This window comes from Erinaceus europaeus, chromosome 4 (assembly GCF_950295315.1).
Source record: "Erinaceus europaeus chromosome 4, mEriEur2.1, whole genome shotgun sequence".
NCBI lineage: Eukaryota > Metazoa > Chordata > Mammalia > Eulipotyphla > Erinaceidae > Erinaceus > Erinaceus europaeus.
In genome coordinates, this window is record NC_080165.1 from 123,480,598 (window position 1) to 123,497,969 (window position 17,372).

The 17,372-nt window shown below is 36.9% G+C and overlaps 1 protein-coding gene across 7 annotated transcripts in view; it reads left to right on the forward strand.

Moving 5' to 3' along the window:
- The window catches only part of PTPRK (protein tyrosine phosphatase receptor type K), a 603,479-nt gene that overhangs the window by 132,560 nt on the left and 453,547 nt on the right, over nucleotides 1-17,372 (forward strand). For all 7 annotated transcript variants that reach the window (XM_060190490.1, XM_060190487.1, XM_060190488.1 and 4 more), the window contains exon 2: nucleotides 4,036-4,158. In XM_060190490.1, coding sequence (XP_060046473.1) covers nucleotides 4,036-4,158 — 123 coding nt within the window. The remainder of the gene's footprint in view (nucleotides 1-4,035; nucleotides 4,159-17,372) is intronic.

Sequence of the window (17,372 nt, forward strand, 5' to 3'; positions counted from 1 at the left end):
GGGGTGTGTGTGTGTGTGTGTGTGTGTGTGTGTGTGTGTGTGTGTAGATAGATGAGAGATAGATAGACAGACAGACACCTGCAGACCTACTTCACTGCATTGCTTCTGAAGCATCTCTGCTGCATGTGGGGAGTGGAGGCACGATCCCAGTTCTTGAGTGGGTCTTTGAGCACAGTACTATATGTGTTTAACTGAGGGTCATACAACTTATCCCAAATGGGTTCATTCAGTGTTGTGTGTGACCTAATATGTTGTATATCTTTGTGTTCTTAATGAAAGGTTCCACAGTTGATTCCAGTAACATGAGCAAAATTTGTGCCTCATACTTTAATTAGCAAGTTGAGGAGAATAATTTATCCATTTTTGAGGATCATAAAAATGTAATATATATTATCTACAGTATACTTTGTTCATAATTTTCCTCTTTAAGTCCTTGTACATTCCATAGGTTTTCCTTTTGTTTTCCTTACATTTATAGGGGGTGTTAATGGCTTATAGCACAGTTGTTTACACATGGGTATAATATCTCATGTGCTGGAAGTCTGCAAAAACAGTCACCCACCAACTTAGGACCCCAACTCTCCTCCAGCTCTGCCCAACCTTCTTAGCCCCCATCTTCTATTCCTTCCCTCTGGAGTCCCTTGTTTTGGTGCAGTAAGCCACCCCAGTCCAGATTTCACTCAGCATTTTCCTTTTCAGTCCCTGTCTCTCAAGTTCCACTTACAAGGGACGTCACCCCACTCTCCCTGACTCATTCCTTCAGGTTCCATCCAAGATAAGGCAAAGATTGGGATTTTGGAGTTTTCAGTATGATATCCATCTCTTTGATCCATTTTTATTTGATTTTGGTACATAGTGTTAAGTGGTGGTTGAGTTTCACTTTTTTTTTTTTTGCCTCCAGGTTTATCGCTGGGATTCAGTGTCTACACTAAAAATTCACTTCTCCTGAAGGCAATTTTTTTCCCCTTTTGTTGCCCTTGTTGTTTATTGTTGTTGTTATTGCTGTCTTTGTTGTTGGATAGGACAAAGAGAAATGGAGAGAGGAGGGGAAGAGAGAGAGGGGAAGAGAAAGACACCTGCAGACCTGCCTTACCATTTGTGAAGCGATTCCCCTGCAAGTGGGAAGCCAGAGGCTCGAACCAGGTTCCTTATGCAGGTCCTTAAGCTTAATCAGCTGCACCACCACCCAGCTCTCCTAGTTTCACTTTTCTATGTATGGATGTCTGTTTTTGCAGCACAATTGTTGAGGGCATCTCTTCTCATTCTTTTTTTTTTTTTTTCCCATTCAGTGTTTTTTGTCCCCCTTGCCATCTATTAGCTGTCTGTATTATGTGTGGGCTTTAACTTCAGCATCACTTTATTGAAGGAATGTTGATATACAGGGTATTGCTGAGTAGTAACTATTTTCAAGATCTTCTGATAAGACTGGCCTCCCACAATGGGGGTGTGTGACCCACATATGTTTCATCTGTTCCTACTTGTTACTACTAATGGGAACCTGAGTGTGAAAATAACAATGGTCATGAAAGACAGCAATTAAGACCATTTGTCCATCAGATGAATCAATCTAAGTTTCACTGGTAGTTTGAATTTATTTACAAGGGTTTTCACACTACTCTAAAGGACAGTGGGTCCCCTAAATGCATGTGTTGCAAAGTAATCAGTCTTTTTAGTGCTGTTGTAGCAAATTATGTTTTGAGAAAAAATTTCCCTTTTCTATGTGAAGATGCATTTCTTAGCAACCACTTATCACTGGCTATTTTTTAATCAAACAGGGCATTATTTTTCATGAGAGCAGTTCTCAAAAAGGTTATTTTATTTAGAAGATAATACAGAGCTATCAAGCTGGTGATATTTGATGATTTTTAAAGGATTGATGTGTTCTGTCAAGTGAGTGATTTAATGATATCATTTACATATTCTGCTTTTGAAAAAGGTTAAGGCCATGCGGACAGGTCTAGTTTTCCCAGACTGTCATGACATTGTCATTTGTGGGACGTTTGACTTTTATTTATATTCCAAATGAGAACCTTTTGATGAGGAAAATGAATTCCTTGTTGACAGAGAAGAGTTTATAAATCTGAAGTTTACCACCTTTCAGCTTTATGTTTGGTCAGAGAATTCGCTGAGTTTCTTCAAAAATACCCCCATGGAAACCAAACAAATAAACTTCTTGAAAAAGGCAGGCTATTAGATTTTCTTGTTAAGTCAACTGCTGTATTTCCATAAGTTCTAGCCCCCCCGTTTTTTCTTCAAAATTAGATAGGCCAGTTCATGTTCAAGATTTGTAAAAACTAAATAGGTTGAGTTATGTATGCCTATATGTATATCCCAAGAAATAAGTAATCATTCTATAAGTAATCATTATAAAGAAATAAGTAATCATTATACTCTGCCATAGCATGACTGTTGTAAAGAGGAAAGACTAGCTTCTATTTATTTATTTACTAAATAATGTGGAAATGGCAGGACTGATTTAAAATAAACATTTATTTATTATTGGATAGATATATAGAAAAATTAAGAGACAATCAGGAGAGATAAAGATGGAGAGAAACAGAGACACCTGCAGCCTTGCTTCACCACTCATGAAGCTTTCCCCCTGCAGGTGGGGGCCAAGGGCTTGAACCTGGGTCCTTTCCCACTGCAATGTCTGGCCTTCGGCAGTAGTGATTATAGACTAAACTGATAGAGTTCGTTTCAATTTTTTGTTCCTCTTAACTCAGGGCCAGGTGTGAAAACAATCTAAATAAAACTTGAAATGTGTTTCAGTGACCACAAATACTTAAAACCCTATAAAACTTTGTGCTTTTCATTTGGAACTGAATTGATTTCAGGCTGCTATGTTTAAGATAAATGATCTGATAAGTCTTAACCTTTTTGTGTTTGCATTATAAAGAAAAGGTTTCTAGCCTCTCCCCACCCCACCCCCACTGAATTTGTTGAAAACTTTAGATTTTAGGTGGTTTGTATATTTCAAGAACATCTCATCCTAAATGTATTTTCTTTTATTTTTAATGTTTTAAAAATGTCAGTTTTTCTTCAAATGTTTTTGTACTGTTTTCTTGTACAAATGGAAATTACTTACAGAAGGGGGCCGGCTGGTAGGGCAGCAGGTTAAATGCACATGGTGTGAAGCACAAGGAGTGGCTCAAGGATCCTGGATTGAGCCCCTGGCTCCCCAACTTGGTGGGGGAGTCACTTCACAATTGGTGAAGTAAGTCTGCAGGTGTCTAAGGTTCTCTCCCCCTCTCTGTCTTCCCCTCCTCTATGGATTTCTCTCTGTCCTAACAACAACAGCAATAACAACAATAATAACAAGGTCAACAAAATTGGAAAAAAAGTGGCTTCCAGGAACAGTGGATTCGTAGTGCAGGCACCAAGCCCCAGTGATAACCATAGAGGCTAAATAAATAAATAAATAAATAAAAGAAATTACTTACAGAATTTTTATGATGTGAAAATTTGACAACAGTAATAAACAGTAGTGTCATTTATTATTAAAGTTAGAAGTGCCACATGAAAAAGTCTCTCCTTTTTTGACGGTATAGATTTATTTCAAGGGCTGAGGCTGACAAGATACTCTCACGGGAGTGACAGCTTCTAGGGTGAACTACCTTACTCATCCTATTTTAATATTTTGCTTGCTTCTTCAGTATGTTCTCCAGTTCTAAAACATCTATTAGAAAGTAACAGCATTGGGAGTCGGGTGGTAGCACAGCGGGTTAAGTGCACATGGCTCAAAGCACAAGGACCTGCATAAGGATCCCGGTTCCAGCCCCCGGCTCCCCACCTGCAGGGGAGTCGCTTCACGTGTGGTGAAGCAGGTCTGCAGGTGTCTATCTTTCTCTCCCCCTCTCTGTCTTCCCCATATCTCTTCATTTCTCTCTGTCCTATCCAACAGCGATGACAACAATAATAACTACAATAATAAAACAACAAGGGCAACAAAAGGGAATAAATAAATAAATAAATATGTGTGTGTGTATATATATATATATGAAAGTAACAGCATTGTTTTTCTCCCTCTTTCAGGTGGCTGTACTTTTGATGATGGTCCAGTGGCTTGTGATTACCACCAGGATCCGTATGATGACTTTGATTGGGTCCATGTTAGTGCTCAAGAGCCTCATTATCTGCCACCTGAAATGCCTCAAGGTAAGAATTATTCTGCTAATTTAGTGGTCAGGAGTACATCTGTGTGTGTTTGTGGTCAGGAGCACATCTGTGTGTGTTAGTGGTCAGGAGCACATCTGTGTGTGTTAGTGGTCAGGAGTACATCTGTGTGTGTTAGTAGTCAGGAGCACATCTGTGTGTGTGTGTTGGGGGCTTGCCACTTAGTATTTTGCATTTTCTTCTTAGGTCTCAGATAATAATGGCGATTATAAAGTAATTTAAAGTGTTGCTTGACCATGTCTAAGAGCCCAATTGAATTTAGCTTTCATTCTGTAACTTTCTGAATTCTCATATTCTTAAAAACTACCCACTATAACTTTATCTTTCTTTGTAAACATGTATGTTTTTATCTAATTACTGTCTTTTTCTCTTTTCTTTTATAAAAATAAAAAAAGGAGATGTAAACCAAGAAATAAAAAATCTAGGAGCAAAACAATACTTCCCAAATAATTCTAAATAGGTGATTAGTTTATTTGTTTGTTTGGACATTACCTTATTTTGTGCCAATTTAATCAAATCAATTCACTCCAGTCAGTTTGTGATGTAGGTTCTTTCTTTCTTTCTTTTTTTCTTTTTCTTCCCTTCAATGCCCAGGCCTCTGAGAATAGTTGGCGTGGAGACAAGGTTCTCAAATGGAAAGAAATCTTTTCTGAATGAATTGTCAAAAATAGAATTAAACCCCTGTCATTCTATACATAGTACTCAATATAACTTTTATTTTTGCTTGTGTGAAATAATAATATTGTTTTAGTCAATTTGAGTTGTGTTTCCTGATGTTAAGAACACATTAACAAATGTTGAATATCAGCATATACATTCTATCTTATGTAATGCCAGGCTAATATATCTATGCCATTCATTAATAGTAAGTATGAACTTGGAACTAATCTCAGATTTGTTAACTGATTAGCAATAATGTCTTAAATTATAAGAATTTATATTTAGTAATAGGTTATCAAATTATTAAAATTCTAGATGTTAACGGGCATTGAAAATGTTTATTAAAGTGATTAGGTAAGTGGCTCACCTAGCAGAGTGCACATGTTAACATGCAAAATGACCCAGGTTCAAGCCCCTGTCCATACCTATAAGAGGGAAGTTGCATGAGTGGTGAAACAGTGCTGCCTGCAGTTATGTCTCTCTCTCTCTCTCTCTCTTTCTCTCTCTCTTTCAGTCTTTCCATCTGTTTCTATAAAAGAAGTAGCTATTGGAAAAGTATTGGGAAAAGTGGCGCTCAGCAGTCACCCAGCCCCAGCAACAACTGTGGTTGGGTGGAGGATAACACACACTTTAAATGAATGAATTAATTTTCCTCCAGTATTGGGAAATATTGAAGTTTATTACTATATAAAGCTATGCATCTGCAATATACAGTATAAAATGAATTATATCAGTGTGCTAAATGATAAATATTATCATTAGATTGCAGTTAAGATATACACTATCCCTGTTTTATCAATTCTATTTTTTAATGATTGTTTTTTTAATCTTATTTATTAATGAGAAAGATAGGAAGAGAGAGAGAGAGAAAGAAAAACAAAACAGACATCATTATGGCACATGTGCTGCCAGAGATTAAACTCAGAACCTCATGCTTGAGAGTCTAATGCTTTATCCACTGTACCACCTCCTGGACCACTATCTATCAGTTCTATATAGTTAATACATTACTGATGGGTTGATCGCCTAAAACTAGTAATTTGTTTAAAAACTATTTACGACATGTTAGAATACAATATAATGAATTTGTTCTACTTTTCAAAAGGCCTTCCTAAGCTGAGTGAATTATCATAACCCCCACTAGAGAGACAATGTCAATTTTAGTCATTAAAGAGAGTATTTTGTCAGTAGTATTCATGAGTTTGTTAACTAAAGTTTTTTTTTTTAAAGCAGTCGAAATATAAACACATCTACAATAAATGATAGCACAACAAATGTGCACAATGTAAACTGAACAAGTCTTAACTGTCCAAATTATGGTTTAAAATAAATATAATAACTATATTCTCTGGAACATTTTATTGGTCCCCTTGTACCATGTTACTTGAGAGCAGGATGAATTAAATCAACTTTGTAGTCTAAACTTTCACCATGGGTGAGTAGGCAAATGGCTCTTTCTGTAGCTGAATGGAGTGGACATTTTCTTGCCAGAAGAATAAATTGGTACTGTGTGACTGATACCCTTTGCTTATGCTTGACCCCTGTCTTCTCTCCTGAATCATTTCATTTTGGTTATAAGTTGGTATTTTTAATTCAAAGATAAAAAAAAAACTTTCTTGCATATTTTAATTAAAGTTCCTGTAATAAGTTCACCTTATTTTTTTCCCCCAGGTATATTTAGACTTTTTATCAAATTAATAGTTGTGGGCTAAGATGCACACATTTTGACTGTTTATCATCAGAGAATAATCAGAAAGAGGTTGATTTATGGAAATGTTGCCATTGTTAATTACCTTTGAGATGGGTAATGAATAGCTGAAGAGCTACTGCTCAGATGACCTTGTTGATCACCTTTGATGAACAGCTTAATAATACATGGTTACAATACAGGATGATGTGCACAGAAAATGAGTATTTGAAATTCATACACATCTTCCAATTAATAGGACATTAAGTAATTAATCATGCAGAGGACCAAGAAAGGTCATGGACACTTTATTTTTGTCTAATGTAACTTGTATTTAATCTTCAGAAAAGGTGAAATAAAACACTCATTTGTGTATTATTTTATTGTCCTTATTTACAATACCTACTTTTTTCCCTATTTTTTTTCCTGATTCCTTTAAAGACCTCACTGAACATTGTCTGTTTACATAGTAGAAAAAGACATATAGATAAATGTTATTATAAATGAATCACTTAAAATTTTAGGATAACTAGGTCTATTTAATTTTTCATTAACCATGTATTTCCTGTGTTAGTAATTTATGAAAAACAGTAAAATAAAACTAATGCTCATAGTTTGATATGAGAAAACTAAATTGATAATTAAAATTAGAATAAAAGACCTCGGCGTCGGGCGATAACGCAGTGGGTTAAGTGCAGGTGGCACACAGCGCAAGGACCAGTGTAAGGACCCCGGTTTGAGCCCCAGCTCCCCATCTGCAGGGGAATCACTTCACAGGCGGTGATGCAGGTCTGCAGGTGTCTATTTTGCTCTCCCCCTCTCTGTCTTCCCTTCCTCTATCCATTTCTCTCTGTCCTATCTAACAAGGACATCAATAACAACAACAATAATAATAACTACAACAACAATAAAAAAAACAATGGCAACAAAAGGGAAAGGAAATAAATAAATAAATAATTTTAAAAAAGAATAAAAGACCTCAAGTGATTCAAACTCTTTCATTTTCATCAACTTGATCCACCCACCCTTTATCCTATCCTACCCTGCCCTGCCGTGCCCTACCCTGCCCTGCCCTGCCCTGCCCTGCTCTGCCCTTACAGATGGAAATTGAGTAGTTAGAAGGATAGGGAAAGAGAGACAGACACCTGTGATACTGCTTCACTGCTCCTGGAACTTTACTCCTTGCAGGTGTGGACTGAGAACTTGAACCTGGGTCCTCATACACTATACCATATGCACTTAACCAGTGCACTACTGCCTAGCTCCATCTTACCTTTAAGGATACTTTGTACTGGCATATTTCAGTTTTTGTTGTTCCCTTTCTTCTGCATGGGTAGTCCTTTGTCCACTCACCAAACTCTTTCTTACTGTGCCTATTTGTGTTCCATCAGTTTTGAGATTGTCCTGATTATTGTGTAAAGTGTACATACTGTTTTTTTCTATCCTCTCATACAAATATGCTCTGTACTTTGTATGTATTTCAATATCAGTGATTACCATGTCACTTTTTATTTTTTTATTATTTATTTTCCCTTTTGTTGTCCTTGTTGTTTTACTGTTGTTGTTGATGTCATCGTTGGATAGGACAGAGAGAAATGGAGAGAGGAGGGGGAAGAGAGAGGAGGGGAATGACTTGCAGACCTGCTTCACCGCTTGTGATGGGACCCCCCTACAGATGGGGAGGTGGGGGCTTGAACCAAGATCCTTAGGTTGGTCCTTGGGCTTCGCACCATATGCGCTTAACCTGCTGTGCTATCGCCCGACCCCCCCGCCCCCGTGTCACTCTTTTTACACGTCTTCTCTCCACCATATACAATGTACTCATAAACAGGAACTTTATTATTTCTTAGGCAATACTGATTAATTACATAACATGGTGTAACATTTTATTCCAAGATAAAACATAAAATAATTTTCTTATTTTTGTTAGATAGTTAATTGGGGCTGAGGGGTAGCTAACCAGATATGGCATCTGCCTTGCCTGTATCCCAACTTTGAACTCTGGTCACATACATATGGGATTGCCATGAAATCTGAAGAAGCTGCAGTGCTATGATATCTTTTCTATTTGTCTCTTTGAATGAAAAAAATGAACACAGGAGTGGTGAATTACATGTCCATAAAATCTGGGCTCTGCCAAAAATACTGATCTGAATTAAAATAACCCATTTCCCAAATATTTACTTCAGATGTTAATGTTAGAGGAGCTTTACATAATTATTTATATTTGGATGTTTTCTTTTGCCTTTATAGTTGATTGTGTCTATTTCATATACAACTACAAATGTTAATACTGCCAGGAAAGATTTATTTCTCACTGACTTTTTTGCTCTCATAGGCTAGAATGTTAGCTTATTGGGTAGAATATGTCTCTTGCCATGCATATGATTCTGATTTGAGCTATGGTACCACATGAGAAATGGTGTGGTACTAGGGGAAGTTCTCTTTCGACCTGAAGGGGGAAAAAAAAAACTTACAGCAGTGAAATCACTTATACATGAAGCCCTGCTCTGTTGGGAAATTGTGCGGATGTGGTTGAGCTTGGCAGGGCTCATAAAGCACCCTGAATTCTTGATACTATGGCATATCTACATAATTATTATTTTGCCTGAAAGATCCCCACCCATTTCATTCCTTTGATCTGTCTTCTTTCTACCCTCAAGGCCCTCCCTGCCTGCAGGGTATCATTAATCCTACCAGTTAAAACCCTTGCAACAGTTGCTAAGGAAGTTTCTATCTTTCCAGCCCCATTTGCCTTACTCCACCCATTTCCTAGCCATTTCCGTTTACGACTTGCCACTTCCGGTTCTGTCCTTTAAAAGCCTTAGCTCTCTGATCAATAAATATAGATTGCATTGTTTCCCCACCACATGTTTGGTTCCTGAGTCATCTTCCTCACAATGCTGAGTGAGTAGCAGCCCAGGCTGGCTCCAGTCGAGTTCTCTCCAACCCAGAGAGCATGTGCCCAGGAAGACGCCTCCCACGCTAGCCTGGCACTGCTCCTAAAACTAAATTAAACATTTTCTTCCACAAAAATCTGGTGCATATAAAAATACATAAAGATAGAGAAATTTATTCTTCAATCTTAAACATGACCCATGCCTTCCATTATAGGTTTTTTTTTTTTTAATTATTCACTTTTGTTGCCTTTGTTTTATTGTTGTAGTAGTTATTGTTGGTGGTGGTTAGGACAGAGAGAAAATGGAGAGAGATGGGGAAGACAGAAAGTAGGAGAGAAAGATAGACACCTGCAGATGGGCTTCACTGCTTGTGAAGCAATTCCCCTGCAGGTGGGGTTATTATAGGATTTTTATACTCACCTTCTTATGAAATAATTCAGTTAACTCTGTATTTTGTTCTAAATGGACTTTGTAATACCTTTATCTTCCACTGTCACTATAACTACTATCCTTTTTCCTTTCAGCAGATTTTTATAAGCACTATAATTGATTTTATCTTAAAGTGTTTAAGGTGACCTTTGGACTCTATTCATAGTTAGAATTATAATGGATTCCACATTTAGTCTGGTGTTTTTCACTGATAACAATATTAATACTGTGCAAACTCTTTCTTTAAATTGTATGCACACCATTATAATCTGAATATTTTTATTTTTGCTATAAAATGCATAAACACTATATATAGGGCAAATATATTTTGCCACATGCACACTCACATTAAATAAAACTGTCATTTCATTAATCTGGAGTTTGAAACATTACTATTTGCTATAGAATGTAATAAGGTCTAATTCAGTAGTTTCAGATCAATTCTGCACATTGTCAGACTGTCAAAACAAACTTAGCAAATCATTATACAGAGAAGGATAAACAGTACTGTTTAAAAATCTTCCTTTATACTAATTTAATTTCAGAACTGTATATCTTTATTTTAATCTTCCTCAGTGTTTAAAGATGAATTATTAGCCAGATTTTTAAAGTTTACCTTCAGTTGCCTATTTGGAGAGATTAAGATTTTTGTATTCGGTAGGGGAGTGTGTGTGATTCACATGTATGTCTTTTTTCATGGTGTAGTGAAAAATCAAATCACTGTTGGTTTTAAGAATTTGATTTGTGTAATAACATTTCATAGTTAAGACTATTCCAGCTGTGTTTTCTATGTATTGGTATCAGTCTCTTAGTTAGAACACAATCAGAATTTATTATGCAATATATCACATTTTAATACATCTTAGTATGTAATTCAAGATATTTTTTTTCTGCGCACTTATCATTACCAACCTATGGTTTATCTCTGGAAATTTCATTACAGATTAAATTGAATGGATCACTTTGCCTAACATTTTTATCACCTTATTATGAACAGTTGTTAATATGACAGATTTTTCTGCAGGGTCACAACTGCTAATATTTCACACATACGAATTAGTAAATCTTTCCCAGTAAATGTACCATAGTCAAAACCTGACAGAAAGTGCATATAATCTTGGTAATGAGAGAATGAGTAATCATGTTCTCGCAGGCTTTGTTTGTATTAGAGGATGCAGCAAGTGAGATGAAACTGTGGTTTCTTTCTGTCTTGTTGTTTAGTACTGCCTGTTACTATAATCAAATATATTGTGTGTGAATTTGTACAGCTGGCCTAAGGAGAATAGGAAGGTAAGTGGTAGAAAGAAGACAGGAAGGTAGGCAAGAAGGAAGAGAGAGTGGAAGGGTCAGAGAATAGTTTGACATTAGTTCATTAATACACATAGTAAAAGCTCCAGTTAAAGGATCTTTTAAAAATTTTTTTATGTTTATTTATTTATTTTCCCTTTTGTTGCTCTTATTTTTTTTATTGTTGTAATTATTATTGCTGCTATTGTTGTCGTCGTTGTTGGATAGGACAGAGAGAAATGGAGAGAGGAGGGGAAGACAGAGAGGGAGAGAGAAAGATAGACACCTGCAGACCTGCTTCACCACTTGTGAAGTGACTCCCCTGCAGGTGGGAGCTGGGGCTGGAACTGGGATTCTTAAGCCGGTCCTTGCGCTTTGCGCCGCCTGTGCTTCACCCGTTGTGCTACTGCCCAACTCCCAGGATCTTTTAATAGTGTAAGAAAGTGACAGAACCTGTTATCCTTAAAAGTTTAAAACTGGAAATCTATGCATCATTTAGTGATTTTCAGTTTTTTAATGCTATAATTCTTTAAAAGATAAGCAATATCCAGAGTACCTAAATATGCAAAAATTGATGATAAAGAACCAGTTCTATATGAATCTGCTACCACTATACTTCTTATATCCTTACCCCTTTCCTAGTATTATTCCATCTCTATCAAGGTAGTCCTGTGAAAAATACTCAAGGTTAGACTCCAAGGAACAGTTTGTGAACTGTCATTTAATAGAAGTTTAACACTTCGAGATAAACATCTTTGACATGAGAGTATTTACTACTGTTAGGTAGAACTTCCTTATAGCCTGTTAAGATTTACATTATTACATATTACAATATGTATTCTCAATTATACAATGTAATTCCATACATACCTATCACAAGATGATCACCACAATACAAGTCATGCGTATGGTAAAGCAGGTGCACTATCCTGGTGACTTATCTTGCCAGCAACCCTCACTCCAAAGATGTAAAGCTTTACAGTACTAGCGTTGGGGGTTAAAGGATGACTTACTTGGTAGAATGCTTACTTTACCATATATAAGGACTTGGATTGGATTCCCTGGGTATCACTTAAGCGCACCATACAAATAGGGAAGCTACATGAGCAGTGGAGTGCAGCTGTGATTCATCTATCTCCGTGACTCTGCTGTCTCTTTCTCTTTATTTCTCACCTTCTATCTGGGAGAAACAAAGTTGTTTGCACCGGTCTACACTTTCCATTTTGGGACCGGGTGGTGGTGCACCTAGTTGAGTGCACATGTTAACAATGTGTAAGGACCTGGGTTCAAGTCCCCAGTCCCCACCTGCAAGGGGAAAGCTTTGCAAGTGGTGAGGCAGTATTGCCGGTGTTTCTCTGTCTCTCCCTCTTTATCACCCCCTTCCCTCTATATCTCTGGCTATCTCTATCCAATAAATAAGATAATAAAAAAAGCTTAAAAAAAGAAATTGCTGCTGGGCTTGATATTTTCATCCATAGTATTCTAATCTCTTAGAGAGATGCTTTGCCTTTGCTTTGATTCTGATAGTTATTTTTAGTTATTTGATGAGTGCTTGTTGTCTGTCTGCATAAGTAAGATGGAGAAACACATATTACCTGATGATGTCTCATTAGAAGTGAATAGCAGGGGAAGAAAAAATCCATGGACTACAGGAATCAGACTAAAGTTCAGGGTTTGAAAATAATTTTAAAGCTTTGTCTGCAATGGTGTATTTTAGGTCTAGAATTATGGGGTTTATTTCAGTGTGCTTTTCCGTACCATATTATCATGTGTCTTGTGGTACTTTTGCCCTCAGTACAGAAAAGATAGATTACAACATTTGAGTTGTTTATTAAAAACAGTGGGAGTTGAAGGTAGTGCAGGGACAGTGAGTGAAAGGCTGTAATGGGCTTCTTGAAGGGTGAGCCACTTCATGAAGACTGGTTTTTAATGTAAGGAGTATTACCATTGTGGACATAAATGTAGCATGAAGAAGGTTTAAATTACAGTGGACAAAAGTGGCAAGCTGCGATTTTCAGGTACATAATGTATCTAAGTCAGATATGCTCCAATATATCTTAGGAAGAAAGACAGCCTAGTATTAACAAGAGAAAAGGAGGAGGAGGAGGAAGAGAAAGGAGAAGAGAGAAGAAGGCAGAGGGGGAGGAGGAGAAGAAGAGGAAGAAGAGGAAGAAGGAGAAGAGGAGGAAGAATTAATAATATCGGTGTCAAGGCTAGAGAACTTCCAACCTCTTTAATGAATTAAGTACATGAACATAGAGTAGTTTCAAGGACTGTGCAGTTTCCTGTAACATGTGCCTTAAAATCAATACATAATCCAAAAAAGGAAAACTACTTATTTGAAGGGATAAGTGTAGCTAAAAGTACAGTTATGAACTTGTACCTTTCTTTCTCCAAATATAAACTTGTCTTCTGATGGCTAAGGAAAAGTCTTCAACATCCTTAAGTGTGAAAGCATTATCTTTCAAACATAAGGAGAATTGGGGCTGGGGGGGGGGGGTGAATTAGAAAAAGTCTCCAGAAAAGTTGAGGTATCAGTCAGGAAAAAACTGAGCAATCTCCCTGCTCTCTGTGAATTAATTTAGATTTATAATGTGCAGTTTTGCTGTTAAGAATTTTTTCATTTTCTCTTGTTTTCCTGAGTTTTATGACATGGAAAAATATAAAATGCTTGAAAGCTAGAACAAAAACTAAGAATGAGTTATGTTTATGTATATGAAAGTAGCAATAGAAGTAGTTTCACTTATTTACATAGATACATTAACAAGTATTTATTTGCAAATATTATAAACTTTACATGTGTAATCCTATCAAAATATCTAGCCCATACATTATTTCATAGCTGTTAAAGACATAATTAACTTCTGCTGGGGGCTGGGTGGTGGCACACCAGTCTAAGTGGACATAGCACAAATTATAAATAGTTTCCTCACAAGGATCCCAGTTTGAGCCCCTGGCTCCTCACATGCAGGGTGGTCACTTCACAAACGATCTAGCAGGTCTGCAGGTGTCTCTCTGTTTCTTTCCCTCTCTATCTTCCTCTCCTCTTTCAATTTCTCTGTCCTATCAAAAAAAAAAAAATGGCCAAAGGGACAATGAATTTGTAGTGCAGGCATTGAGCCCCAGCAATAACCCTGGAGGCAAAAAAAAAAAAATCTGCTTAGAAAATTTATTTAAAAAAATCTAGATTTGTATCTTTAAGTTTCTAACACTATAACATATATATATATATATATATTTTTTTTTTTTTTCAGAAGAAACCAACACAAACTCTTCATCTCTATCCAGGAGTCAGAGGAAGTAATTTTCTTTCTTTCTTTCTTTCTTTCTTTTCTTTCTTTCTTTCCCTTCCTTCTTTCATCTCCTAAATCAGTTGAGACTTTCAGTGTATTATTAATGACCATTTTTACATCTTCTCATACTCTGAGACTATAAACCAAGGAATAGGCCAGACTTCTGGGAATATGTTTTAGATATTGTTTCCAAATATGAAATGTAACTTTTCTCCCTCCCAGAGCATATCATATACATGTCAATAAGAGCTATCACTAAAATGTAACACTCCATAAAATCTAGTCAGTTTGGTTATACACTTAATTTGTCAGTTTACATACTGGTAAAAAAAAAAACCCTTCAGATTCTTCTGTGCTTATCTTATTAGCTGTTCTGTTATTAAAAATAAAGAACAGTACAAAAGGTGTTATTGAAGTGTTTTGTGGTCAGTAGAAATAAGGTAACATTTAAGGCTCAATTACAATAAATGTTAGAGTTAGATCAAGAAGAAATCTGTCATATTCCAACCAGAAAAGCAGTGAAAATATTCTACTAATCTTAAAAAGAAGTGATTTAAATTTAGTTTGCTTTTTCATTCATTATGTAGCAATTAACTCATTTGTGGCCCCTTCACTGTTGGGAAGGCAGACTGTTAGAAGTTATCAGTGACAGAAATTCTCACTGTTTCTTCTTTTTCTTCTCCTTCTCCTTCTCCTTCTCCTTCTCCTTCTCCTTCTCCTTCTCCTTCTCCTTCTCCTTCTCCTTCTCCTTCTCCTTCTTCTTCTTCTCCTTCTTCTTCTTCTTCTTTTAATGTGGTCTATTTGTTATGTAAGTAATAAAAGTGCTTAGCTCTGTTCTGTGCTTTGGCTGGTCCTTGTAGACATCGTAGAAATTATCTAATTCAGTCCTTTCTACAGAGGTCATTCAGTTAGGATCCTATTTCTAGAGATTATAGCATATTGCATAGCCTCTAGCTATGGGAGAGATGTAGAAACTACTCCCTGATAAGACCAGATAGCAATGATTAATTTATTGCCTTTAGCAAGATAAAGAAGGGAAATTTTTCAATAAGAGCACTGGCTTTAATTTTTTCATAAAAATTTAGTGGAGGCTTCATTAGAAGAACGAATCTGTGCAGTTGAGGGGTTTAATAACAATTTCCATAGTATCAGGTTCTTCCTATAAATTTCAGTACCTTGGACACAGGTTACTCATACAATTTACCTGAAAATATTAACATACATAAGTTTGAATCTGATTTTAAGTTGTTTATATGCTACCCTTAAAATAACATTGAAGAAATTGAGAAATAAGGACTGTCGGGGTCTCTGGCGGGATGATCTCCAGGGGAAAGGTAACGGACCAGTTCTTTTCTCTCGCTTGCGCAAGGGACGACACGAATTAAAGACACCAGGGAGACCTGCAGCATGCTCAGACCACAGATCTCAAGTCTCAAGTCTCAGGTCTCATTTATTAGCAGGCGGGCAAGGTTTAAGTAGAAAACCAAACAAAGAACATTATTCAAATTTGTCAGAAATTACAGGTTTCTTAAAGGTCAGCTTGTCCCTATGGTAGGGGGCTGGTATGACAAGAATTGATGCAGATACATAAAGGTCAAGATAATTAGTCTCCTGATGCAGGCATTTAATTACCCAAAGGCGTTTGAGGGGAGGAGAGGGGTTGAACCAGTTAAGGCAAGATAGAGAGAAGATAAGCAAGGTGTAATGCAAATTGAGGACATCAGAGGGCACTGCTAGGAGTGTGTGATAAGGTGTGTTCTCTGTGATCAGAAGGTGAGGTGAACATTGAATGAATGAATCTTAAAGTAGACGGCCATGTGGCCTGCAGTTAATGGGGAGAAGTATTGGGGTTTCTGTGGGCCTGAGAGTCGAGAAGGAAAGAACTAAGTCTGAGTTTCTCCCCTTTTGCTCACCTCGGTTGAGAGAGACTAACCAAGAGGGTATCTTCTCAGACCTCCATCCAAGGATGGGGAGTTCTCCCTAAGCTCTATCAAGCTTACACATAGTCCCAACAAAGGGCCATACAAAATTAAATTATTTTTTAACATCTCAAGTCTTATAAGGTAAGGGATAAATTATGGTTGTTCAAAGTCATATTGTAGATTCATGAAGAAAGTACTTTATTGAGGTGTTTATTTTTCTTATCTTTCTAGAGTTTTTAATCATTCTGGGCTATTAACATTCTAGAGTTATTATAAGAGATTGGGCCATTTGACTTCAGTCACATAGGTGCCTGAGAACAAAGGCTAAAGTAAATATTAATATTTATTGTAGTAATTTATTTGCAAGGAAATTGTTATTAATCTTAAGTATTTAAATAATGTAGTAGGTGGCAGTATGACTATAAGAAAACTCAGACCTTGTAGAAATACTGAAGTTTTTGTTATTAAATAATTGCAACACATGATATCAAAATAATGCAGAAAATATTGTTCTTTTTTTTTTTTTTTTTGCCTCCAGGGTTACTTCTGGGGCTCAGTGCCTGCACCGTGAATCCACAGCTCCTGAAGGCCATTTTTTTCCCCTTTTGTTGCCCTTGTTGTTGTAGCCTCCTTGTGGTTATTATTGTTATTGTTGATGTCTTTCGTTGCTGGATAGGTCAGAGAGAAATGGAGAGAGGAGGGGAAGACAGAGAGGGGAGAGAAAGGCAGACACCTGCAGACCTGTTTCACCTCCTGTGAAGCGACTCCCCTGCAGGTGGGGAGCTGGGAGCTGGAACCAGGATTCTTGAGGCAGTCCTTGTGCTTTGTGCCACCTGTGCTTAACTGGCTGCGCTACCGCCCGACCCCCAGGAAATATTGTTCTAAGTAGGAACAGAGTGTCTGCTTAAACAGAGGGTTAGGAATAATTCTCAAATCTTACTCAAATTAGCTTGAACTTGCTGAGATTAACTTACATGATTTAAACGAGGGTATTTCTTAAGTTTTATTTATTCATATT